Source organism: Lampris incognitus, chromosome 4 (assembly GCF_029633865.1).
Source record: "Lampris incognitus isolate fLamInc1 chromosome 4, fLamInc1.hap2, whole genome shotgun sequence".
Classification (NCBI taxonomy): domain Eukaryota; kingdom Metazoa; phylum Chordata; class Actinopteri; order Lampriformes; family Lampridae; genus Lampris; species Lampris incognitus.
The window spans coordinates 3155199-3182871 of record NC_079214.1 but is presented as its reverse complement, the minus strand read 5'-3'; the positions used below and the strand labels follow the sequence as shown (position 1 = coordinate 3182871).

At 51.1% G+C, this 27673-nt stretch overlaps 2 protein-coding genes across 2 annotated transcripts in view; one reads left to right on the top strand and one right to left on the bottom strand.

Annotated features, from left to right (window-relative positions):
- The window catches only part of LOC130111537 (polycystic kidney disease protein 1-like 2), a 94489-nt gene extending 93980 nt beyond the window's left edge, over nt 1-509 (bottom strand). Inside the window, 1 exon segment of the mRNA XM_056278762.1 lies at nt 185-509. Coding sequence (XP_056134737.1) covers nt 185-509 — 325 coding nt within the window.
- A 9813-nt stretch (nt 510-10322) lies between these two features.
- bola3 (bolA family member 3) lies at nt 10323-27673 on the top strand. The gene is made up of 4 exons (XM_056279048.1): nt 10323-10455; nt 16975-17095; nt 18676-18764; nt 26853-27673. Exons 1-4 carry the CDS (start codon nt 10420-10422, stop codon nt 26916-26918), a joined length of 312 nt encoding a protein of 103 aa, XP_056135023.1. The 5' UTR covers nt 10323-10419; the 3' UTR covers nt 26919-27673.

Sequence of the window (27673 nt, the reverse complement as noted above, 5' to 3'; positions counted from 1 at the left end):
TGAGCCGAACTACGTGTGCATTAACACACACTGCTCAGCCAGCCACAAATGGTATTCTCCATGACATGGCCTAAATGGAGGGATTCCGTCTGAAATGTGATGACATTTGGTTTTATCGATATCACCCAGGCTCACAGTGGCCATACAAGAGCATGAAGGAACAGTGTTCAAGTGGGTTTCTTACCCTCGGCAGCTGCAGAGTCCAGGGTAAGGTTTGGAGAGGCTGGCGCCAAGCCAAGCCACCAGTCTGTCTCTGGTTCCAGGTGCTTCTGAAGGAACTGCTGTGTTTCGTCATTGAGGATGAACGCCAAGTGTCCTCCGCCATTCTCACACCAACCCTGAGCGCCCAGGAAGGGGCGCCGCAGACCCACAAATTCATAGCAGGACCCATCAAAGGACTGTTGGTGCTGTGGGCAGGGCAGGACGTCTGTCTCATCCTTGGCACAAGAAGACGAGCTGAGGGAGAGAACCATCCAGATGAAGAGGAGGAAGAGAACGGATCCGTCCATCTCAACCCTCCACCCTGTCCTCTGTTCCATTCACTGTGGGTACACTGTGGTTTTAAAAGGCCGTTGGTGTGACGTCAGAGTATTGTGTCTAACACTGGCATGGTTTCAGTGTGCTCTTCATCACACAGCACAGAGCTACAGTGAATAGACGCTGTAGCTCGCAGTGTCAACAGGCTTCAGCCACTCCCCCGTCTCCAGTGCTGTGACACTCCACGACTGGCTGAGAGAGATAAGCCTGACAAATGTGACCTGTCTCCATCTTTAAACTGCCACCCAGAGATTTAGCTGTTGACTCGATGCAAAGCTTAAACTGACCGTAAACTAAGAAAAACACTTTTAGTATTATGAGAGAGAATTCAGGCTACTCAACGTGCACATGCTGCATAACCCTAACAGCCTCTCAACATCTCCTACTGTCTGACAGACCAGCCGTCCTCAGGCAGCTGCTCACAGCCTCTCAACATCTCCTACTGTCTGACAGACCAGCCGTCCTCAGGCAGCTGCTCACAGCCTCTCAACATCTCATACTGTCTGACAGACCAGCCTTTAAGTTGAGTGCTTCACAACCTGTACTGCATGGTGGGTCGGTTTCTGTCTCAGTGAATTTACCAACCACTGTCCTGCTGATGAGGTGCTAGAGTCTAGTTTATAGATTATGGAGTATAGATTATTGACTATTGCAACTGCTCTCTTCTCTCACACGTCTTTTCTCTCTCTGAATGATGTCTTCTCCTTTCTCTTCTTTTTTTTAAGCAATATATTTATTGAATTTTGTTTGCAAATTACATCAAAACAAGTAATAGCACAGTGCAGCAAACATTTTCACCCTACCCCCCCCCCATAACCCTGTCCCTATAACAAGTAATACAATTCAAAGCAGGGTTAAAGAAGATAATAAAGATAAAAATTCAATTAATAAAAATAATAAAATAAAATAATAATAACAATAATTTCTTTCACAGACTGATTAGAGGGTGTGGTTTTTTTCCAGTTGCTTTTACGCATATAAACAGTCAGATAGAGTTGTTCTACTCCCCCAGAGCTTGTTCTTGATGAAGCAAGTTACCAACATTAGTATTACGTCTTAGGAAGTACAGAAACAATCCCCAGATTTTATCAGAAACACTTTGTTTACGTCTAACAATATACATTATCTTTCCATTGACATGTTTGAAGCCATTTCTTTAACCCACATACCAATTCTTGGTCCATCAACACTTTTCCAATTAAGAGCAATTACACGTTTTGCTTGTAATATACACATATCTATAAATCTGAACTCATTGCTATGTAAATGTGGAGTGGTAGGATATAAACCAAGAATAAAAAGCTTTGGACTCAATGGTAATTTCTTTGACAAAATTTGATCAATCATATCAACAACATCTTGCCAGAAGGTTTTCACTTCCACACATTCCCATATACAGTGAAACAGCGTCCCCCTTGCCTCACTACAGTTAATACAGGTATCAGGAATATTGTCATTAAACTTGTGCAATTTAACAGGAGTTATATATGTACGCATCAGCCATTTATACTGTAGAAGCTTTAGGTTGCTGCTAACTATCTGTCTCTGGGCCTCTTTACATGCCTCACTCCATTCTTCTAAAGATATTTCCTCCTCTATATCTCCCTCCCATAATCTCAGTTTTGTCTCTGATGATTCATCAGATCCAGATACAAATAAGTCATACATAGTTGAAATTAAACCTTTATCATAACAGTGTTTTGTGACTGCAACTTCTAATATAGAAATGGTAGGAATGTCTAATGAATGGCTTTGACAGGATGATATAAAACTCCTTAGCTGAAGATATTTGAGAAAAGGATTCCTTGGAATGTCATACTTGGTAGATATTTCCTCAAAGGACATGAATACTTCATCCTCCTCCCTGTACATGTCTTGCACTTTCCTTAACCCCTTTTCAGCCCATAATTTAAATCCCCTATCATTTTGCCCTGGTTTGAAATTGGCATTACCCCAAATAGGACTGAAGCGTGACCGGGACATATTTATATTCAAATACTTACAAGCATCGAACCAAACATCAATCATATTCAATATTATAGGGTTGTCTGTATTTTTCTTCAGATATTTACGGTCTGCTGAATACAAATACAGGTGCAATGGTAAGCTTGGTTTAACAGAGCAGGCTTCCAGATCAATCCAAGCTGGGGGACTTCCAGATGAGAAGTAAAACATAATCGACCTTAATTGTGCTGCCCAGTAATACCATTGGATATTTGGACATTTCAGGCCTCCTCGATCATATGATAGATAAAGTAAAGATAGACGTAATCTAGGACGTCTATTTTGCCAAATAAAGTTGGTAAACAGTTTCTTGATTTTCGTGAACAAAGATGAAGGAGGGGGTAGGGGGATATTCTGGAACAAATAAAGAAATTTGGGAAGTATATTCATCTTTAGGATATTAATCCTGCCGATCATTGAAATAGGTAAGGATGTCCAATGCTCTATCGAAGCAATACTAGCGTCCAGGATGGGCTCATAATTTGACTGAGCAATCTTATTCACCTCAGGGACAATTTTTATTCCCAGATATGTAAATGTGTCTGTTGGGTTGAAGGTAGAAGCATAAACAAGACCATTCTTCCTCTCTGTTTCATTCAGTAACATTATAGATGATTTGGAGTAATTAACTTTATAACCAGATATTTTCCCAAATGATTCAATAAGGCTTAGGAGCGCTGGGATAGATCTATGCAGATTTTTAAGCATTAATATCACATCATCGGCGAAGAGTGCTACCCTGTGCTCCAGATGTCCCTCTCGAATTCCATAAATATCGCTGTGTCCTCACCGCTATAGCAAATGGTTCTATCGCTAGGATAAAAAGTAAAGGCGATAAAGGGCTCCCTTGAGGGCAACTTCTACAAATGTTAAAAGGTTTAGAAACCTTACTATTCGTCAAAACTTCTGCAGTAAGCCCTGTACAAAGCAATCTTACCCATTTGATAAATGTATCCCCAAGGCCAAATCGTGTTAACGCCTCAAACAGATAAGGCCATTCAACACGGTCGAAGGCCTTCTCTGCATCAAGTGAAAGTAAGGCCATGTCAGGCGCCTCCCTCTGACTGTATAAAATATTGAGCACTCGTCTAACGTTATGAAAACCCTGTCTCCCTTGAATGAATCCGTTCTGGTCTTCTCCCACTACTCTAGGTAGAAGATCCTCCAATCTTCTTGCAAGAATTTTACAGAGTATTTTTGTATCAGAATTTAGGAGACTAATTGGACGCATATTTTCACATTTTGTATTTGGTTTCCCCGGTTTTGGGAGTAAAGTGATTAGGGCGCCCCTCATAGATGTAGGGAGAAGACCATTCTCAAAGGATTCCTGAAACATCTCCAAGAGGGGTGGTATTAATTTGGTTTGAAATTTTTTATAAATGTCTATAGGGATGCCATCTGGACCCGCTGATTTTCCAGCCTGCATACACCCAATTGCTTCTGCAATTTCAAATGCAGTTACATCTTGATCTAATACTCTTACTTTCCTCTTCCGAAATTTTAGGAATATTAAGATTGTCTAGGAATTGTGTTTGCGTGTCCAGATTAGGAGTGCACTCAGAGCTGTATAATTTCCTGTAGAAGTCTCTAAAGGCTTCATTAATCTCTGTCGGGTCCACTATAGTTCTACCACTTGGGACTTCAATACAATTAATAGACCTTTCTGTTTGTTGTTGTTTAATGCGCCATGCTAGAAGTTTTCCGGGCTTTTCCCCCTGATCATAGTAGGACTGTTTGAGTCTCATTAAATCAGCAGCCGCTTTATTAGCTGCCAGTTCATTGTACTGTGCTCTAAGCAGTAGCAGTCTTGTATGAACATCTGTAGGTATATTTCTATTATTATATATTTCTGTTTCCAGTTTTTTAATTTCCTCGTCTAATGTCTTCATTTCAAGTCGTGTAGCCTTTTTCTTGGAACTAGTGAAGGAAATGATTTGGCCCCTGATAAAGGCTTTGAAAGCCTCCCACCTTGTGCTAGCAGAAGTCTGGGACTTGTTACATTCAAAATACGGGTCAATCTGCTTATCTAAGAAATCTATGAATGTAGGATCCGCAAGCCACCCGGGTTGAAAACGCCATCTCGGGGGGTCGCACACTAAGTTATTATCTTCATAGGTCAAGGATACTGCAGCGTGGTCAGACAGAACTATACTACTGTAATGACATTCGTCTATTTTGGAGGCAAGTAGCGCTGAAACCAAAAAGTAGTCTATGCGTGAGTGAGTTCTATGAGTACCGGAATAGCAGGAATATTCTACTGCGTTCGGTTTACCATGCCTCCAAACATCAAATAAATTTAATTCCTTCATAAAATGGTGTATCGTCTTTCTGGACTTACTGTGGGTATCATCTAAACCAGTTGACCTGTCTTTTGAAGGATCTAACATACAGTTAAAGTCGCCAGCTATTATGTATTTCCCAGGATGATTTGAAGCAGTCAAAAACAGACTATTATAGAATTTAGAGTCATCTTCATTGGGGCCGTAAACATTTATCAAAGTTAAGGTTTCAGATAATAACCTACCCTGGACTACAATATACCTCCCTGCAGGGTCCTTAACTACATGCTGTACCCGTAATGGAACCGATGTATGAATTAGTATCATAACCCCTCTAGCATGAGTGGTGTAAGGACCAGACAACACTTGACCCTGCCATCGTCTTGCTATTTTGGGAACGTCCTCATCCACCATGTGTGTTTCTTGTAAAAAAACGATTTTTGATTTCAAGGATTTTATCCTGCTCATTACCTGCTTCACCTTTGTGAGTTTGATCAAACCCCTACAATTCCACGAAGTAAATTTTACCTTCCAACTCTCTGACATTGATTCCGGTATGTTATATTAGGAACCGTAGTGAAGAAGTACTTTGACAAACCACACCCACTGATGAAAGAATAAATAATAAAATGAAACCACAAAAACCCACCCTCAACCCCATACGAACCTAAAGTCCATGAACTCTGCACATCCCCTCCCATCCCACGTTTAACTACCGCTAAAACGAGTTTCTCTAACTTTTCTTTTCTTCTCGCTCTAGCTCGCTATCTTACTTTTTCTAAATACTAATCACACATAACATCATTAATGAACTGTTCAACGCCAACAACATGTAGGCATATATAAAATTAACCAACCGAGCACATACACAAACCTGGAACCCGTGCATGCAGACTGGAAGACGAGGAGAGGGAAAAGTCTGTAGCCTGGTCACAAGAGTCCGCGATGCATTGGGCCTTCCGTCCTCCGACAGGCGCATAAACCGATGCTGACTCTCTCTGTCCCTTAGGCCTAGGCCTACTGGGATGTGCCCATGTCATTTCGGCTGGTGCTTGGACATTGTCTCTCATTCAGGGTTAAGTGCATTCCACAAAAGCTGAATAGTCCAGCTATAAACCAGACTCCGTCCTGTCCAGGTAGAAAAATAAAGCCTAAACAAAAACAAAATGGCGACAGCCCGAACACGTAGCTACATCTTTCGTGTAAATGGAAATAAAATAAAATAAAGTGGGCTTAATAGCCTACTGCATCAGTCCTTATCCGAGGGATTGAATAAACCGCTCCACTTCTGCCGGGGTTTGAAAGGTGTGGGGTCTCTCGTCGTGTGTTACCAGGAGCCGGGCTGGAAAGAGGATTCTGTGCTTGTGGATCCCCTGGTCTCTCAGCTTCTTCCGGACCTGGTCGTAGTCGCGCCGCATCTTGTGCACCCCAGCAGAGAGGTCGATGTGAAAACGGACCGGCGTGTTCTTGTAAAGGACCTGTCCCTTGGTTTTGGCTGCCTTTAGTACTCGCTCCCTGTCCTTAAAGTTCATGAACCTCATGATCAATGTCCTTGGACGACCCGTGCGACAGTCTACCGGAGCGCCGGTTCTATGAGCCCGCTCCACCACCAAGCCCTCCCGCGGATCCATGTTCAGAGCCTCCGGCAACCACTTCTCCAGATATGCAGGTGCATCCTGGCCCTCTTCTTTCTCCTGTAGGCCCACCAACCTTACGTTATGTCACCGACTCCTGCATTCCAAGTCCTCCACTTTGTCAGTAAGGCTTTTGACGGTGCTCTCCAGCGTGCTAACTCGGGGTGTTAGCTTCTTAACGTCGTCCTCCACCTTGTCAGTAAGGCTTGTGACGGTGCTTTCCAGCGTGCTAACTCGGGGTGTTAGCTTCTTAACGTCGTCCTCCACCTTGTCAGTAAGGCTTGTGACGGTGCTTTCCAGCGTGCTAACTCGGGGTGTTAGCTTCTTAACGTCGTCCTCCACCTTGTCAGTAAGGCTTGTGACGGTGCTCTCCAGCGTGCTAAGTCGGGGTGTTAGCTTCTTAACGTCGTCCTCCACCTTGTCAGTCAGGCTTGTGACGGTGCTTTCCAGCGTGCTAACTCGGGGTGTTAGCTTCTTAACGTCGTCCTCCACCTTGTCAGTAAGGCTTGTGACGGTGCTCTCCAGCGTGCTAACTCGGGGTGTTAGCTTCTTAACGTCGTCCTCCACCTTGTCAGTCAGGCTTGTGACGGTGTTTTCCAGCGTGCTAACTCGGGGTGTTAGCTTCTTAACGTCGTCCTCCACCTTGTCAGTAAGGCTTTTGACGGTGCTCTCCAGCGTGCTAACTCGGGGTGTTAGCTTCTTAACGTCGTCCTCCACCTTTTCAGTCAGGCTTGTGACGGTGTTTTCCAGCGTGCTAACTCGGGGTGTTCGCTTCTTAACGTCGTCCTCCACCTTGTCAGTCAGGCTTGTGACGGTGTTTTCCAGCGTGCTAACTCGGGGTGTTAGCTTCTTAACGTCGTCCTCCACCTTGTCAGTCAGACTTGTGACGGTGCTTTCCAGCGTGCTAACTCGGGGTGTTAGCTTCTTAACGTCGTCCTCCACCTTGTCAGTAAGGCTTTTGACGGTGCTCTCCAGCGTGCTAACTCGGGGTGTTAGCTTCTTAACGTCGTCCTCCACCTTGTCAGTAAGGCTTTTGACGGTGCTTTCCAGCGTGCTAACTCGGGGTGTTAGCTTCTTAACGTCGTCCTCCACCTTGTCAGTAAGGCTTTTGACGGTGCTCTCCAGCGTGCTAACTCGGGGTGTTAGCTTCTTAACGTCGTCCTCCACCTTGTCAGTAAGGCTTTTGACGGTGCTTTCCAGCGTGCTAACTCGGGGTGTTAGCTTCTTAACGTCGTCCTCCACCTTGTCAGTCAGACTTGTGACGGTGCTTTCCAGCGTGCTAACTCGGGGTGTTAGCTTCTTAACTTCGTCCTCCACCTTGTCAGTCAGGCTTGTGACGGTGTTTTCCAGCGTGCTAACTCGGGGTGTTAGCTTCTTAACGTCGTCCTCCACCTTGTCAGTCAGGCTTGTGACGGTGTTTTCCAGCGTGCTAACTCGGGGTGTTAGCTTCTTAACGTCGTCCTCCACCTTGTCAGTCAGGCTTGTGACAGTGTTTTCCAGCGTGCTAACTCGGGGTGTTAGCTTCTTAACGTCGTCCGCCATGCCCCTAAAGATGTCTATGACATCATTGTGGTTTATTGGAATATCCTTCTGCATGGCCAACAGAAGCAGCTCAGACAATCTCTCCTCTTTGCGAAGGCTGCGAAGTTTGGTTTTCACCAGCTCCAGTTTTGAGAAGGAAAGTTCCACAGCTGCTGTTAACACCAGAAGTGTGCCATTTGTCTGCAGCAGCTCAGTCATGTTGGGGAAAACTAGATTTGCATTGTTTTCCTTGACCACTGAAAGAATAGATGACACACTGACTGGTGGTGGGTACAAGTATGAAGCATGGAAGACCTTCAGTTCTGTCTGAAATTTCTCTTCCTCTTCAATGTTATAGAACTGGCACAATTTCTTCACAGCTTGGAATGCTGCTGTCGGGCTGGTTGCTGTTTTCCAGTTCTCTGGGACTGTCAGGCAATGGAAGGCATTCCAGATTTCCCATTTGGAATTGTCTCCTCCTTTAAAGCATCTCTGAAGCTCTTGTGTCATTGTGTCCACAAAAACATAATACACTTTACCGCGGTAGTACTCCTGCAATGTTGGGAAAGCATGGTCAGTCGTTGCTGATGTGGCAGCAAACTTGAACTTCTCTGGCACTTTCCTCCTCCTAGCTTGTTGAGGGACCTCAGATGGAGGGTCCAGGCCCACTGATGCAGCCTTCTCTGTAGCCTGTTTGTAATGTTCTCAAACTCATCTTCTGTTCTGCTTTGGACCCGCCTCTGTAAAACTCCACTGATCGGGGTGCTTCCTCTTCTGCATTTCAATAAATGCAGAGTGTTGTTTTGATGAGTTGGCCATAAAAGTGTAAAGTCTTTCAACTAGATTGAAAAAGTGGACAAAATAGATGTTTGACTTTGCACTTTCTACCAACACCAGATTAAGGCAGTGTGCCTGACAGTGCACATACAAGGCCTTTGGATTTTGCCTTAGGATTCTGAACTGCAGTCCCTTATAGTGCCCACTCATGTTTGCAGCCCCATCATAACCTTGACCCCAGATGTTTTCTATTTTCAGGTCATTTTCTTCCAGTAGAGCCATCACAAGATTTTCAAGAGCATCTCCCCTTGTTGAATGCACATTGCACACCTGAATGAATCACTCCTTTATTTTCATGTTGTGTACATATCTGACAACAAAGGAAACCTGCTCAGTTTGGGACACCTCTGTTGTTTCATCCATAAGTATCGAAAAGATTTTGCTCTCTTGAAGTTCTCCTTTGATGACACGTTTTACTGATATGGCCGAAGCTTTGATTAAGTCATTCTGGGATCTGTTCAAGAGGAGCAAGACAAAAGGTCTTCTTTGGGTTCCCTGCTTCTCTTTTATGGCATCAAGGTGTAATTTGATTACACTGTCACACTTGCTGAGCAACTCCACTAACTCTAAGAAATTCCCTTGATTTTGGCTTGATGAGGTCTCATCGACTCCCCTGAAAGACATGCCCTGTCTTGCCAGGGAAAGAGTAATGGCAATCAAACGAGACAACATTTCTCTGTTCCTCTCCCTCTCTTTTTCTTCTGCAGCCTGCGACTCACAGTCACTCACTTCAAAAGCTGAAATGAAGTGATTTCTTTTTTTTGCATGAGTTCCATCTCACCATACCACACACGTGAGTCTCTGAGGCACTGTGCTCTTTGATTCTTTCTAAAGCCTTCCTCCAGCGATTTAACCCTTCGGTTTTCCAGTGTTTGGGACTCTTGGACTTTTCATCATTTAAAAAAAGACGGCAGCTGAAACAAAAATGGCGTCAGAGCTAGGAGAATATTCTAGCCATGGGTTATTCTCATACCACTTTTCCTGAAATGGCCGTCCCTCTACATCCTTTGGAAATGAGAGTACTGGTTGGCAGGGTCCAATATTATCACACATTTGGATAAAGGCCTCATTTTACTTTATGTTGAATTGTAGGACGTGGATCTTCCTGTTCCAGGTAGGAGTGTGTGTGTGTGTGTGTGTGATGGTCTGTCCAGCCTGTCCAGGGTGTCTCCCCACCTGCCGCGCAGTGGCTGCTGGGATAGGCTCCAGCATCCTGAGAGCAGGGTAAGCGGTTCAGATAATGGGTGGACAATGACGTATCATGAGGCGTGTAAAATAATTTCCAAAAAATGTAAAACTTGTTGATGATATTTAGAAAGTTGAAGAGGTAATTTGCTTACACCGAAATCACATTTTCAAACAAATTCTTTACCAGCCATCTCAGCAAAACCCGACTTGACTTATCTGGACGAGCCAGCGGTCCGCTGGTTCTTACGTCATATTGATGCGCCACACATTTTCGGATTTGGTCTTACGTCATACAAATGCGCCTAACGGGTTATGGCTGCGGGCATGACTCTTGCTGTGCGTCTGGCGTTGTAGAAGTGGGCTTGAGTGAAGAAGCGGCGTCTGGTTTTAGCAACAAGTGGTCTGGAGACCATCGCGAGATGTTTCCCGTGGCGGGGTTCCTCCGCATGAATCAGGTAGTTTACCGAAGAACTTCCGGCCGCCGCCGGCAGTTACTTAACCGCTTCTGCTGAAGGCGCTATGTCCTGCTACCGACACGCAGGTCCCGCTACCGACACGACCGTCCCGCTACCGACACGACCGTCCTGCTACAGACACGACCGTCCTGCTACAGACACGACCGTCCCGCTACCGACACGACCGTCCTCCCACCGACACGACCGTCCTGCTACCGACACGACCGTCCTGCTACCGACACGACCGTCCTCCCACCGACACGACCGTCCTGCTACCGACACGACCGTCCTGCTACCGACACGACCGTCCTCCCACCGACACGACCGTCCCGCTACCGACACGACCGTCCCGCTACCGACACGACCGTCCTCCCACCGACACGACCGTCCCGCTACCGACACGACCGTCCCGCTACCGACACGACCGTCCTCCCACCGACACGACCGTCCCGCTACCGACACGACCGTCCCGCTACCGACACGACCGTCCCGCTACAGACACGACCGTCCCGCTACCGACACGACCGTCCTCCCACCGACACGACCGTCCTGCTACCGACACGACCGTCCTGCTACCGTCCCGCTACCGACACGACCGTCCCGCTACCGACACGACCGTCCTGCTACCGACACGACCGTCCTCCCACCGACACGACCGTCCCGCTACCGACACGACCGTCCCGCTACCGACACGACCGTCCCGCTACAGACACGACCGTCCCGCTACCGACACGACCGTCCTCCCACCGACACGACCGTCCCGCTACCGACACGACCGTCCTGCTACCGACACGACCGTCCTGCTACCGTCCCGCTACCGACACGACCGTCCTGCTACAGACACGACCGTCCTGCTACCGTCCCGCTACCGACACGACCGTCCTCCCACCGACACGACCGTCCTGCTACCGACACGACCGTCCCGCTACCGACACGACCGTCCTCCCACCGACACGACCGTCCCGCTACCGACACGACCGTCCTGCTACCGACACGACCGTCCTGCTACCGACACGACCGTCCTCCCACCGACACGACCGTCCCGCTACCGACACGACCGTCCTCCCACCGACACGACCGTCCTGCTACCGACACGACCGTCCTCCCACCGACACGACCGTCCTCCCACCGACACGACCGTCCTCCCACCGACACGACCGTCCTGCTACCGACACGACCGTCCTGCTACCGACACGCAGGTCCCGCTACCGACACGCAGGTCCCGCTACCGACACGACCGTCCTGCTACCGACACGCAGGTCCCGCTACCGACACGACCGTCCTGCTACCGACACGCAGGTCCCGCTACCGACACGAACGTCCTGCTACAGACACGACCGTCCTCCCACCGACACGACCGTCCCGCTACAGACACGACCGTCCTGCTACAGACACGACCGTCCTGCTACAGACACGACCGTCCTGCTACCGACACGACCGTCCTGCTACCGACACGACCGTCCCGCTACCGACACGACCGTCCTCCCACCGACACGACCGTCCTGCTACAGACACGACCGTCCTCCCACCGACACGACCGTCCTCCCACCGACACGACCGTCCTCCCACCGACACGACCGTCCTGCTACAGACACGACCGTCCTCCCACCGACACGACCGTCCTCCCACCGACACGACCGTCCTCCCACCGACACGACCGTCCTCCCACCGACACGACCGTCCTGCTACCGACACGACCGTCCTCCCACCGACACGACCGTCCTGCTACAGACACGACCGTCCTCCCACCGACACGACCGTCCTCCCACCGACACGACCGTCCTCCCACCGACACGACCGTCCTGCTACCGACACGACCGTCCTCCCACCGACACGACCGTCCTCCCACCGACACGACCGTCCTGCTACAGACACGACCGTCCTCCCACCGACACGACCGTCCTCCCACCGACACGACCGTCCTCCCACCGACACGACCGTCCTCCCACCGACACGACCGTCCTCCCACCGACACGACCGTCCTGCTACCGACACGACCGTCCTCCCACCGACACGACCGTCCTCCCACCGACACGACCGTCCTCCCACCGACACGACCGTCCTGCTACCGACACGACCGTCCTGCTACCGACACGACCATCCTCCCACCGACACGACCGTCCTGCTACCGACACGACCGTCCTCCCACCGACACGACCGTCCTCCCACCGACACGACCGTCCTCCCACCGACACGACCGTCCTCCCACCGACACGACCGTCCTCCCACCGACACGACCGTCCTGCTACAGACACGACCGTCCTGCTACCGACACGACCGTCCTCCCACCGACACGACCGTCCTGCTACCGACACGACCGTCCTCCCACCGACACGACCGTCCTGCTACAGACACGACCGTCCTCCCACCGACACGACCGTCCTCCCACCGACACGACCGTCCTCCCACCGACACGACCGTCCTGCTACCGACACGACCGTCCTCCCACCGACACGACCGTCCTGCTACCGACACGACCGTCCTCCCACCGACACGACCGTCCTCCCACCGACACGACCGTCCTGCTACCGACACGACCGTCCTCCCACCGACACGACCGTCCTGCTACAGACACGACCGTCCTCCCACCGACACGACCGTCCTCCCACCGACACGACCGTCCTGCTACAGACACGACCGTCCTCCCACCGACACGACCGTCCTGCTACCGACACGACCGTCCTCCCACCGACACGACCGTCCTCCCACCGACACGACCGTCCTGCTACAGACACGACCGTCCTCCCACCGACACGACCGTCCTCCCACCGACACGACCGTCCTCCCACCGACACGACCGTCCTCCCACCGACACGACCGTCCTCCCACCGACACGACCGTCCTGCTACCGACACGACCGTCCTCCCACCGACACGACCGTCCTCCCACCGACACGACCGTCCTCCCACCGACACGACCGTCCTCCCACCGACACGACCGTCCTGCTACCGACACGACCATCCTCCCACCGACACGACCGTCCTGCTACCGACACGACCGTCCTCCCACCGACACGACCGTCCTCCCACCGACACGACCGTCCTCCCACCGACACGACCGTCCTCCCACCGACACGACCGTCCTCCCACCGACACGACCGTCCTGCTACCGACACGACCGTCCTCCCACCGACACGACCGTCCTCCCACCGACACGACCGTCCTGCTACAGACACGACCGTCCTCCCACCGACACGACCGTCCTGCTACCGACACGACCGTCCTCCCACCGACACGACCGTCCTGCTACCGACACGACCGTCCTCCCACCGACACGACCGTCCTCCCACCGACACGACCGTCCTCCCACCGACACGACCGTCCTCCCACCGACACGACCGTCCTGCTACAGACACGACCGTCCTGCTACCGACACGACCGTCCTCCCACCGACACGACCGTCCTGCTACAGACACGACCGTCCTCCCACCGACACGACCGTCCTCCCACCGACACGACCGTCCTCCCACCGACACGACCGTCCTGCTACAGACACGACCGTCCTCCCACCGACACGACCGTCCTCCCACCGACACGACCGTCCTCCCACCGACACGACCGTCCTGCTACAGACACGACCGTCCTCCCACCGACACGACCGTCCTGCTACCGACACGACCGTCCTCCCACCGACACGACCGTCCTGCTACAGACACGACCGTCCTGCTACCGACACGACCGTCCTGCTACAGACACGACCGTCCTGCTACCGACACGACCGTCCTCCCACCGACACGACCGTCCTCCCACCGACACGACCGTCCTCCCACCGACACGACCGTCCTGCTACAGACACGACCGTCCTCCCACCGACACGACCGTCCTCCCACCGACACGACCGTCCTGCTACAGACACGACCGTCCTCCCACCGACACGACCGTCCTCCCACCGACACGACCGTCCTCCCACCGACACGACCGTCCTCCCACCGACACGACCGTCCTCCCACCGACACGACCGTCCTCCCACCGACACGACCGTCCTCCCACCGACACGACCGTCCTGCTACAGACACGACCGTCCTCCCACCGACACGACCGTCCTCCCACCGACACGACCGTCCTCCCACCGACACGACCGTCCTGCTACAGACACGACCGTCCTCCCACCGACACGACCGTCCTCCCACCGACACGACCGTCCTCCCACCGACACGACCGTCCTGCTACAGACACGACCGTCCTCCCACCGACACGACCGTCCTCCCACCGACACGACCGTCCTCCCACCGACACGACCGTCCTGCTACCGACACGACCGTCCTCCCACCGACACGACCGTCCTCCCACCGACACGACCGTCCTCCCACCGACACGACCGTCCTGCTACAGACACGACCGTCCTGCTACAGACACGACCGTCCTCCCACCGACACGACCGTCCTCCCACCGACACGACCGTCCTGCTACCGACACGACCGTCCTCCCACCGACACGACCGTCCTCCCACCGACACGACCGTCCTCCCACCGACACGACCGTCCTCCCACCGACACGACCGTCCTGCTACAGACACGACCGTCCTCCCACCGACACGACCGTCCTGCTACCGACACGACCGTCCTCCCACCGACACGACCGTCCTCCCACCGACACGACCGTCCTCCCACCGACACGACCGTCCTGCTACAGACACGACCGTCCTGCTACAGACACGACCGTCCTGCTACCGACACGACCGTCCTCCCACCGACACGACCGTCCTGCTACAGACACGACCGTCCTGCTAAAGACACGACCGTCCTCCCACCGACACGACCGTCCTCCCACCGACACGACCGTCCTCCCACCGACACGACCGTCCTGCTATAGACACGACCGTCCTCCCACCGACACGACCGTCCTGCTACCGACACGACCGTCCTCCCACCGACACGACCGTCCCGCTACCGACACGACCGTCCTCCCACCGACACGACCGTCCTCCCACCGACACGACCGTCCTCCCACCGACACGACCGTCCTACTACCGACACGACCGTCCTCCCACCGACACGACCGTCCTGCTACCGACACGACCGTCCTCCCACCGACACGACCGTCCCGCTACCGACACGACCGTCCTCCCACCGACACGACCGTCCTCCCACCGACACGACCGTCCTCCCACCGACACGACCGTCCTCCCACCGACACGACCGTCCTGCTACCGACACGACCGTCCTCCCACCGACACGACCGTCCTCCCACCGACACGACCGTCCTCCCACCGACACGACCGTCCCGCTACAGACACGACCGTCCTCCCACCGACACGACCGTCCTCCCACCGACACGACCGTCCTCCCACCGACACGACCGTCCTGCTACAGACACGACCGTCCTCCCACCGACACGACCGTCCTGCTACCGACACGACCGTCTTCCCACCGACACGACCGTCCTCCCACCGACACGACCGTCCTGCTACCGACACGACCGTCCTCCCACCGACACGACCGTCCTCCCACCGACACGACCGTCCTCCCACCGACACGACCGTCCTGCTACAGACACGACCGTCCTCCCACCGACACGACCGTCCTCCCACCGACACGACCGTCCTGCTACAGACACGACCGTCCTCCCACCGACACGACCGTCCTGCTACAGACACGACCGTCCTCCCACCGACACGACCGTCCTGCTACAGACACGACCGTCCTCCCACCGACACGACCGTCCTGCTACAGACACGACCGTCCTGCTACCGACACGACCGTCCTCCCACCGACACGACCGTCCTGCTACAGACACGACCGTCCTGCTACAGACATGACCGTCCTGCTACAGACATGACCGTCCTGCTACAGACACGACCGTCCTGCTACAGACACGACCGTCCTGCTACCGACACGACCGTCCTCCCACCGACACGACCGTCCTGCTACAGACACGACCGTCCTGCTACAGACACGACCGTCCTGCTACCGACACGACCGTCCTCCCACCGACACGACCGTCCTGCTACAGACACGACCGTCCTCCCACCGACACGACCGTCCTCCCACCGACACGACCGTCCTCCCACCGACACGACCGTCCTGCTACAGACACGACCGTCCTGCTACAGACACGACCGTCCTGCTACCGACACGACCGTCCTCCCACCGACACGACCGTCCTCCCACCGACACGACCGTCCTCCCACCGACACGACCGTCCTGCTACAGACACGACCGTCCTGCTACAGACACGACCGTCCTGCTACCGACACGACCGTCCTCCCACCGACACGACCGTCCTGCTACAGACACGACCGTCCTGCTACAGACACGACCGTCCTGCTACAGACACGACCGTCCTGCTACAGACACGACCGTCCTGCTACCGACACGACCGTCCTCCCACCGACACGACCGTCCTGCTACAGACACGACCGTCCTGCTACACACACGACCGTCCTGCTACCGACATGACCGTCCTGCTACAGACACGACCGTCCTGCTACCGTCCTGCTACAGACACGACCGTCCTGCTACCGACACGACCGTCCTGCTACCGACATGACCGTCTCTCTTGCTCTGTCTTTCCCTCGCAGGGGGTCGCCGTGCGGCTTCTCAGAGGCTTGTCTTCTCAGACGGACGGAGAGATCCGCATCGCACAAGTCCTCAAGCAGAAGTTTCCCTCTGCGTCGTCCCTCAGAGTGGTGGATATATCAGGTAGGTGGCGCGGTGCCCGGGCTGCGTGCTCTCCCCCGGCTGCTCACAGAGACAGGCAGGCCTGTGTGGCAGTAGAGTGCAGGTCGGTCCGTCAACCCTGAGCACTTCCTGGTCTTGTCAAGTCCTGTGTGTGTTCGTGGCTCTGGTGCTGCATGCTGAACGCATGCAGGACATCATCCATGAGATGTGCGACACCAACATCACCCTTCAGCTCCGGACCATCAGCCAGACCACATCATCAGCAGGCTGAAGCCCACACATCAGCTCCGGACCATCAGCCAGACCACATCATCAGCAGGCTGAAGCCCACACAGCAGCTCCGGACCATCAGCCAGACCTCATCATCAGCAGGCTGAAGCCCACACAGCAGCTCCGGACCATCAGCCAGACCACATCATCAGCAGGCTGAAGCCCACACAGCAGCTCCGGACCATCAGCCAGACCACATCATCAGCAGGCTGAAGCCCACACAGCAGCTCCGGACCATCAGCCAGACCACATCATCAGCAGGCTGAAGCCCACACAGCAGCTCCGGACCATCAGCCAGACCACATCATCAGCAGGCTGAAGCCCACACAGCCATGCCGTGACCGCCTTCCTCCAGCTTTATTCTCTTGTGTTGCTCAAAGTATTGTCTATGATATTACTGTACTTACCAAAGTGTGTGTGTGTGTGTGTGTGTGTGTGTGTGTGTGTGTGTGTGTGTGTGTGTGTGTGTGTGTGTGTGTGTGTGTGTGTCTGTGAGAGTGTGTGAACCCTGTGATGGCCTGGCGGCCTGCCAAGGGTGTCTCCCCGCCTGCTGCCCAGTGGCTGCTGGGATAGGCTCCAGCATCCCCGCCACCCTGAGAGCAGGATAAGCGGTTTGGATGATGGATGGATGGATGATGGATGGATGGATGATGGATGGATGAGTATTATTGTTCATGTTGCTGTCTTGTATCGTGTGGTTTTTTAGTATTATGCTACCTTCTGTCGATGGTCTGCAGATGGAAATGGGCTTGTAGTTAATTGCTGCAGGTTTATTAATGGTCCATCCTCCCTGTTCAGTACACAGGCATGTAGAAGAGCAGCAGGCCTCTGGCTGGTAGATGCCGTGTGTTCTCCTGTGCATCTGAATGTGGCTTTGAGCCAGGAAGCATTTTCTCTTTACAAACGCCACCAGCCAGTCTGACGCAGCATTTCAGAACATGGGATTTGAACATTTCAAATTCCAAACGTAATGCCTATCCTGAGATGGTATGTCAACATAAAACCTTCTTCTTCTTTTTGTTCTTACAATTGTTTGCTGTCACACACAGAAATGATTTCATTGGGCCCCTTCAGCAAAGCCTAACTGGATGCTTACTTAAGAACAAAACTTTTCCTCCCCTCTGGAACGTAGGCTTGCCCACAGTGTTTAACAGTCTTTGTGGTCTTTGTGGAGGCGTCCATTCTCAAATGCACTTCTGGTAACCCAGACCCTGCGTCCTGCCCGTGCAGCCCGTCAGCCTTGAGACTGCTGCTCAAAGGTTTGTGGCGACTCGGCGGTTTCATGTCCATGACTCTGATGACCTGTCTGTTGGCTTCTCGTCTGTATTCAGGTGGTTGCGGTGCCATGTACGAGATCCACATAGAGTCTGACGAGTTCGAGGGGAAAAGGACTGTTCAGCAGCACCAGCTGGTTAACCAGGTAAGCCCACTTCACGTCCAGGTTTACTGTCTGCGTCACTTGGGGACCCGCGGAGCAAGTTGGACTCTGGGCACACCGCCGCGCCGCGTTCAGCGGCCTTTATGTGTCGAGCTAAAACCTTCCACTACTTGACTTTCATGTCAAGTCCAGTTTGGCAAAAGAAAAGGTTGACAAGCAGCTGTGGTGATGTCAGCAGTCTCTGTAGTGTACGGCAGACAGAACACAGTGTGTGTGTGTGTTGTAATTCTTCAGCCTTGCTGTAATAAGTCCTCACGCTGTGTGTCTGGACGAGTGGGATCAACACCATGCTGCTGAGTAAACTATTGCTCCGTGTTCTTCTTCATGGGGTGTCGTGTGCAGCTTGTATGTGTAGTTTTCTCGATGTTGATTTACCGTTTCCCCCATTTCTTCAGTAAGCCTTAAGTAGGGATGCTTACCGAGGCCCGATATTTAACCGGCACCGGTGCTAAATGATTAAAGACCGTAGTATCGATGAGCGCCGACGGTAGCGGTCCTGCCATCGGTACTGCAGAAATGAAGACAATACATGTCCTGTTTATTTAGGCTACGTAAATGTTGTCGTTCACCTTGTCTCTCACCAACTCCGTTTCTATTTGGCAACAAGGTTAAGACATTTCTCTTGGACGCATTTCACTTGTCCCAATCCAGTAGAGACTTTTCTCTCACAGCCTGTCGTATGTGTCAGCCAAGGGGCGGGGGGGGGGGGGGGTGCAGCTCTCTGTCTGCCTCTCTCTCTGTCTTTCTGCCGGTGTCTCTCTCTCGCTGTCTCTCTCTCTGTCTTTCTGCTGCTGTGTCTCTCTCTCTCTCTGTCTTTCTGCCACTGTCTCTCTCTCACTCTCTCTGTCTTTCTGCCACTGTCTCTCTCTCACTCTGTCTGTCTTTCTGCCACTGTCTCTCTCTCACTCTCTCTCTGTCTTTCTGCCACTGTCTCTCTCTCACTCTCTCTCTGTCTTTCTGCCACTGTCTCTCTCTCACTCTCTCTCTGTCTTTCTGCCACTGTCTCTCTCTCACTCTCTCTCTGTCTTTCTGCTGCTGTCTCTCTCTCACTCTCTCTCTGTCTTTCTGCCACTGTCTCTCTCTCACTCTCTCTCTGTCTTTCTGCTGCTGTCTCTCTCTCACTCTCTCTCTGTCTTTCTGCCACTGTCTCTCTCTCACTCTCTCTCTGTCTTTCTGCCGGTGTCTCTCTCTCGCTGTCTCTCTCTCTGTCTTTCTGCTGCTGTGTCTCTCTCTCTCTCTGTCTTTCTGCCACTGTCTCTCTCTCACTCTCTCTCTGTCTTTCTGCCACTGTCTCTCTCTCACTCTCTCTCTGTCTTTCTGCCACTGTCTCTCTCTCACTCTCTCTCTGTCTTTCTGCTGCTGTCTCTCTCTCACTCTCTCTCTGTCTTTCTGCCACTGTCTCTCTCTCACTCTCTCTCTGTCTTTCTGCTGCTGTCTCTCTCTCACTCTCTCTCTGTCTTTCTGCCACTGTCTCTCTCTCACTCTCTCTCTGTCTTTCTGCTGCTGTCTCTCTCTCACTCTCTCTCTGTCTTTCTGCCGCTGTCTCTCTCTCACTCTCTCTCTGTCTTTCTGCCACTGTCTCTCTCTCACTCTCTCTCTGTCTTTCTGCCACTGTCTCTCTCTCACTCTCTCTCTGTCTTTCTGCCACTGTCTCTCTCTCACTCTCTCTCTGTCTTTCTGCTGCTGTCTCTCTGCTCTCGCTCTCTCTCTGTCTTTCTGCTGCTGTCTCTCTCTCTCTCTCTCTCTCTCTCTCTCTCTCTCTCTCTTTCTCTCTCTCTCTCTCTGTCTTTCTGCTGCTGTCTCTTGCTCTCTCTCTCTCTCTCTCTCTGTCTTTCTGCCACTCTCTCTCTCTCTCTCTCTCTCTCTCTCTCTCTCTCTCTCTCTCTCTCTCTCTCTCTGTCTTTCTGCCGCTGTCTCTCTCTCTGTCTTTCTGCCACTGTCTCTCTCTCTCTCTGTCTTTCTGCTGCTTTCTCTCGCTCTGTCTTTCTGCCACTGTCTCTCTCTCTCTCTGTCTTTCTGCCACTGTCTCTCTCTCTCTCTCTGTCTTTCTGCTGCTGTCTCTCTGCTCTCTCTCTCGCTGCCACTGTCTCTCTCCCTCTCTCTCTCTGTCTTTCTGCCGCTGTCTCAATTCAATTCAATATGTGCTTTATTGGCATGACATACGTTTGTGTACATATTGCCAAAGCATGTAAAACAACAACAACACAACACAACAATGATTATAATAATAACAGCAACAACAACAATGATTATAATAATAACAGCAACACAACAATGATTATAATAATAACAGCAACAACAACAATGATTATAATAATAACGTCAACAACAACAATGATTATGATATGAAATAACAATAGTAGCAATAGGTGCCGTCATCCACTGTCTCTCAGGTTGTGGCAAGATAATATAAATTTTGCTGCAATGCTCCCAGGACCACCCGCAGCTTACCTGCGTCCTCCATGTCCTGCTACTCTAGAGTCACATGTTCCAGTTCCTGGACAAAAGCCCGGCGCTGTTTTTCAAATGTGTCACATTTAAGGAGGAAGTGCCCCTCTGTCTCCACCTCATCTGTCCACATGTTCGTTGCTCTTTTGGCAACCACGTCTTTTTGTGTCTCCCCTTTTCAATGGCGAGACTGTGGTCACTGAGCCTGTATTTGGTGAGGGTCTGTCACTGCTTCCTGTCTCTGACAGTTAAGAGGCATTCTTCCAAATCATAGTTTGTTTTTAGGGCCCGATAGACTTCTAGTTTGTTTTGAGTTTTGATTTCAGCGTTCCAATGTTTCACATAATTGTCCTTGCTTTGTTTTATAGCCTGATTTATCGTAATCTTTGTTTGGGATGCAGTGCTGGCCTGAGGTTGGTTGGTCTTAGTATTTGTTAAAGGGTTAGTGAGTCTCAGAGCCAGCTGCTTCAGGGGACTCTTTTCGGGGTTCAGTTCTTGGGTTTTCAGAGCTTTAAAGTGCAGTGTATTTGTTGGGCTTGTATTTAAGTGCATCCAGAAATGTAGAGATCTTTTTTGTACATTTATCAATAATGGAAACCGGCCTAATTCTGCCCTACATGCGTTGTTTGGTGTTTTCCTTTGTGTTTCCAGAATCATTCTACAGCAGTGTTTCTCAACCCAGTCCTCAAGGAACCCCTATCCTGCAGATTTTCATTGTAACCCTGCACAGGTAGCCCTGCTTGTACTTACTCGACCAATCATCTCGCAGCACTTAATTATGCAAGGTGTGCAACATCTGACAAAATTCATTGCTGATTGGTTGAATAACTACAAACAGGTACCTAATCAGGGTTGCAAAGAAAATATGCAGGATAGGGGTTCCTTGAGGACTGGGTTGGGAAACACTGTTCTACAGAATTCAGCATGTAGGGTTTCCGCTGGATGCTTGTCCCATCTAGTGTAGCTGGAAAGACTGAGTGGACCCCATACCTCACTTCCATATAGTGCAATGGGCAGAATTACACTATCAAACAGTTTGCACCAGATGGAGATTGGTATATCAATGTTAAAGAATTTATTTTTAATTGCACATAGAGCTCTGCCAGCTTTTTGTTTTAGGTTATTCACTGCCCTACTGAAACTCCCCGATGCTGTAATAATTAGACCCAGGTAAGTATACTGCATCGTATGCTCTAAGGTGATGCTATCTAGAGTCAACTGGTATCTATTTTCCTGACATCTGGGCTTCTTCTGGAAGATCATTACTTTTGGATTTATTGCCAGGGCCCAGTGCTGGCAATAGTCCTCAAGCAGGTCTAGTAGTTGTTGCAGCCCATCTGCGGTTGGTGACAACAAAACTAGATCGTCTGTATAAAGCAAAAATTTCACTTCCATGTCATACAGGGGGAGACCTGGGGCTACAGACTGTTCCAGTTCATTAATATATATATTAAACAGTGTTGGGCTAAGTCCACAGCCCTGTCTCACCCCTCTATTCTGAGTGAAGGACTCAGTGTGTTTGTCTCCAATCTTAACTGCACATTTGTTGTCCGAATACATTGACTTTATTATGTCACACACGTTACCCCTACACCACTTTGTAAAAGTTTATTGTATAGTCCTTCATGCCAAATAGAGTCGAAAGCTTTTTTGAAGTCAATAAAACAAGCAAATATTTTTCCATTTTTGGTTTGATTCACATTTTCATTTATGAGGGTGTGTAGGGTGTAAATATGGTCCGTAGTCCGGTGATTTGGGAGGAAGCCAATTTGACCTTTGCTCGGGACATTGTGTTCGTTAAGGAGGGTTAGAATTCGATTGTTCAAAAGGCTATTAAACACCTCCCCCAGACTACTGCTCACACAAATGCCTCTGAAATTATTAGGATCCAATTTGTCTCCATTTTTATGAATAGGAGTTATAAGCCCTTTGCTCCAGATGTCAGGAAAAAATCCCGAACTTAGAACGATGGTGAACAATTTGAGTACTGCCCTTTGCAGCTCAGGTGTGCTGTTTTTAAGCATCTCGCTTCTGATGCTGTCAAGGCCACAAGCTTTATTGGGTTTTAAGGATTTGAGCTTCTGTGCCAATTCTTCTTGTGTTATTGGAAAATCCAATGGGTTTTGGTTGTCTTTTATAGTGCATTCGAGCAACCGTAATTTTTGTTTGATCAGATTTTAATTGGAATTTGAGTGTTCTTGTTGGATTTCCGAATAGATATGTTCAAAATGACTTTTCCAAATTTCTCCATTTTGGATAGGCAGGTCTTGTGGTTTTGTAGAGCTCAGATTATTCCACATTTCCCAGAATTGGTTTTGATTCAGGGAATTTCTATTTCCTGTAGGGTTTGTTTGTTCATTCTTAATGTGTGTTTATATAGTTTTAATATTTCGCTATATTTCTTTCTTATATCCATATCTTGAGGTTGGTAGTGTTTCAGGTTTGATAGTTTACACAGTTCTTTTCTTATATTTTTACAATCGTTGTCAAACCATTTTTCATTTTCAGATTGTTTCTTGTTTCTGTTGTGGGTCCTTGGTAGGACCATGTTTGCTGCCGTCTGAAAGATATAATTGATTTCATGGACAGCCTGGTTGGTATTGTCCTTATTAGTTTCAGACGGTTTGTTAATGAAGTTAGTAATCATATTAAGTAATTTGGATGAATTCAGGATATTGATAAATTTTTCTGCTCTGTCTGGAGCCCATCTGTAGGTCTTACTAATTTTGAACAGCTTGCTGGGCTCCTCTATAGGCATTTGAGTCAGGTTAATAGTTTTGAAGAAAATCATAATTTGGTTATGGTCAGGAAGAGGAGTTTGTTGTCTGACAGTGAATGCGTTGAAGGAGGTGGGGTCCATGTCAGTTATTGCATAGTCAACTACACTAGCTCCAAGACCTGAACAACATGTGAACCTTCCCAGAGGGTCTCCTCTGATCCTCCCGTTAAGCGTGTACAGGCCAGAGGCGCGACAGAGGTGCACTAGCTCCTTACCAGCCTTGTTCACAGTACAGTCGAGGGAGCTCCTTTTAATGAGGCTTGGTGAGAGGTACAGGGAATGTTGACCAAACACATGTCTGTTACCCTGAGGGTCAATGGTATCACTCATTGAACCTGTTCTTGTGTTAAAATCGCCACACAGCAGCACATTTCCCTGGGCCTGGAAAAGGCTTACCTCTTCATGGAGGTTACTCAGGAAATCCTCATCATAATATGGGGATTCAGTTGGGGGAGAATATAGAGCACAGAGATGGATATCTTTGCTTGATATGCCAATTTTATTGCTGAGTTTTAGCCAGCAGTGGGATGTTCCGATTATAATTTTTGAAATGTGGTTGGTTAAACATCCTCTGTACCAAATCAAAATACCTCCAGAGTCTCATCCACGATGTACTGAGTTAAGTTTATTTGATGGAATAATTATTTCTTTGTAACCTGAGGGACAGTGGGTGGTTATGTCCTCACGACACCAGGTTTCAGTTAATATGACTATGTCGATATTATCGATGTGTTTTAAGAAGTCAGGGTCTCTACTCTTCATCCCAAAGGAAGATGAGAAGAGACCCTGAATGTTCCAACAAGAGACAGAAAAAGAACGCATGAAAAGAAAACATACACTGAGTCTCTTTTGTGAGACAGAGAATTATCAAGTTACAGTGGAAGAAGACATATATGAAATATTCTGATAACACTTACCAAATACCTCACTATCGATATTGTGGGCATTATTATACACACCCAGAGCCAAATCAACACTCAGGATCCCCCCGTGTAAGTGGTTACCCCATCAAGATCTGATGGCACGTAGAGGTCGCCCTAGATGCTGCCATGCAGGAGTCTGGAGCACAGGGTGTGGAGCACCTCCTTTATCTCTCCCAGCTCGGTCTTGGCTGGGGCAGTGGGTGTGGGAGGGGGCTGGGCTCCTGCAGCAGCATAGCTTTGTGGCCTGTGCTGTGGGGGACAGGCTCTGTCAAGTGTTGTTGCCTGTTTGTCTTTTGGAGGGGTTGGGTGCACAGGTTTCTTGGACCTGGGGGAAGCAGCACATAGGTGTGGGGGTGTGTAGGGCTTTCGGCCCAAAGGTGAGTATGGAGTATGGGGCTGGGGGGGGAAAGGGGTCCAGGTATTGTGTGCTCTGGGGGGGAAAGGCGGCATCTGGGGATGTAGGAGGGTTCTGGTCTGTAGTCTCCTACTGATGGAGGATAGGTGGGTGTGGTTGGGTTGCGGCCCAAAGCAACATCTTTTAGGGTCCTCGCAAAAATCCGCACCCTCTCCTTGTGAAGGTGCAGTCCGTCGTAGAGGTCATGGAGGCTGATGGCTGGATGGTGAGCCAGGTGGACATTGGGAAGAGCAGCACAGCCTCTGCTGGTGTCTGCTGATCCCATGGATTATATGGGGTGGGGTGTCACGCCGTGGCAGCAGTGTTGACACCACGATCCGTGCCTCTGGGAATTCTCCACTTGCTTTCTCTGCCACTCTACGCACCGCCACCGCTGTGTCACTGTGCAGAGTGCAGGTCATTGGTCCCGGTGTGGATGATGTCTCTCTCTCTCTCTCTCTCTCTCTCTCTCTCTCTCTCTCTCTCTCTCTCTCTCTCTCTCTCTCTCTCTCTCTCTCTCTCTCTCTCTCTCTCTCTCTCTCTCTCTCTCTCTCTCTCTCTCTCTCTCACACACACAGTTAGAGCCTGTTCCTAGTGACCATGGTGGGGAGTTAGAGCCTGCTCCTAGTGACCATGGTGGGGAGTTAGAGCCTGCTCCTAGTGACCATGGTGGGGAGTTAGAGCCTGCTCCTAGTGACCATGGTGGGGAGTTAGAGCCTGCTCCTAGTGACCATGGTGGGGAGTTAGAGCCTGTTCCTAGTGACCATGGTGGGGAGTTAGAGCCTGCTCCTAGTGACCATGGTGGGGAGTTAGAGCCTGCTCCTAGTGACCATGGTGGGGAGTTAGAGCCTGTTCCTAGTGACCATGGTGGGGAGTTAGAGCCTGTTCCTAGTGACCATGGTGGGGAGTTAGAGCCTGTTCCTAGTGACCATGGTGGGGAGTTAGAGCCTGTTCCTAGTGACCATGGTGGGGAGTTAGAGCCTGCTCCTAGTGACCATGGTGGGGAGTTAGAGCCTGCTCCTAGTGACCATGGTGGGGAGTTAGAGCCTGTTCCTAGTGACCATGGTGGGGAGTTAGAGCCTGCTCCTAGTGACCATGGTGGGGAGTTAGAGCCTGCTCCTAGTGACCATGGTGGGGAGTTAGAGCCTGTTCCTAGTGACCATGGTGGGGAGTTAGAGCCTGCTCCTAGTGACCATGGTGGGGAGTTAGAGCCTGCTCCTAGTGACCATGGCGGGGAGTTAGAGCCTGCTCCTAGTGACCATGGTGGGGAGTTAGAGCCTGCTCCTAGTGACCATGGTGGGGAGTTAGAGCCTGTTCCTAGTGACCATGGTGGGGAGTTAGAGCCTGCTCCTAGTGACCATGGTGGGGAGTTAGAGCCTGCTCCTAGTGACTTTTTGGTGTTGTTGTTGTTTTTCACCAGCTTGTGACCCCAGAAGAAAAGGGTTGTTTTGGTTTCCGGGCTCACGGGGTGCTTTGCTTTGGGTGGACCTGATTTGTTTGTGATTTGTGTAATTTTTACTCCACAGGCACTCAAGGATGAGATTCAAGGAATGCATGGACTGCGGATCTTCACACAAGTCCCGAAACACTAGAAGACCCACCCCGGCTCATCCCACCCAAGCCTCATCCCTCCCCAACTCTTCCCATCCTGGCTCATCCCACCCTGGCTCATCCCACCCCAGCCTCATCCCACCCCAGCCTCATCCCTCCCCAACTCATCCCAGCTCGCCTCATCCCACCCCAGCCTCATTCCACGCCAGCTCATCCCACCCCAGCCTCATCCCTCCCCAACTCATCCCAGCTCGCCTCATCCCACCCCAGCCTCATTCCACGCCAGCTCATCCCACCCCAGCTCATCCCACCCCAGCCTCATCCGTCCCCAACTCATCCCAGCTCGCCTCATCCCACCCCAGCCTCATTCCACGCCAGCTCATCCCACCCCAGCCTCATCCCACCCCGGCCTCATCCCACCCCGGCTCATCCCAGCCCGCCTCATCCCACCAGTCTAATATGAAGATGCAGATGCAGAGTGAACTCCACATCGCTCCCAGGCTCACTGTTACCACTAGATCCACAGCTTTAAAATGTAAATTGTGTAATTAAATGAAGTCTTGTTTGTTTGTTTGTCTTTATTTATGATTGAGAAAGCCTCTGAAATGATACGAGAGGTGGGTGCTCTGTCAGTGTGTGGAAGGCTGTGATGTGCTGGAGGGCGGCGGGGGGAGTGGTAAAGATGTCCTTCAGGTTTCGGTGTGTCGTCTCTACGTTTACTGTTTGATTTGTAATGACCCAGTTTGACTCTTTCCTATGAACCACAAAACCAACATAAAACATGTTTTTTAAAACA

Coding starts and splice junctions, on each gene's coding strand:
- bola3 (XM_056279048.1), top strand. CDS start 10,420: ATGTTTCCCGTGGCGGGGTTCCTCCGCATGAATCAG. Junction 10,456..16,974: donor GGTTCCTCCGCATGAATCAG/GTAGTTTACCGA, acceptor TTTCCCTCGCAG/GGGGTCGCCGTGCGGCTTCT. Junction 17,096..18,675: donor CAGAGTGGTGGATATATCAG/GTAGGTGGCGCG, acceptor GTCTGTATTCAG/GTGGTTGCGGTGCCATGTAC.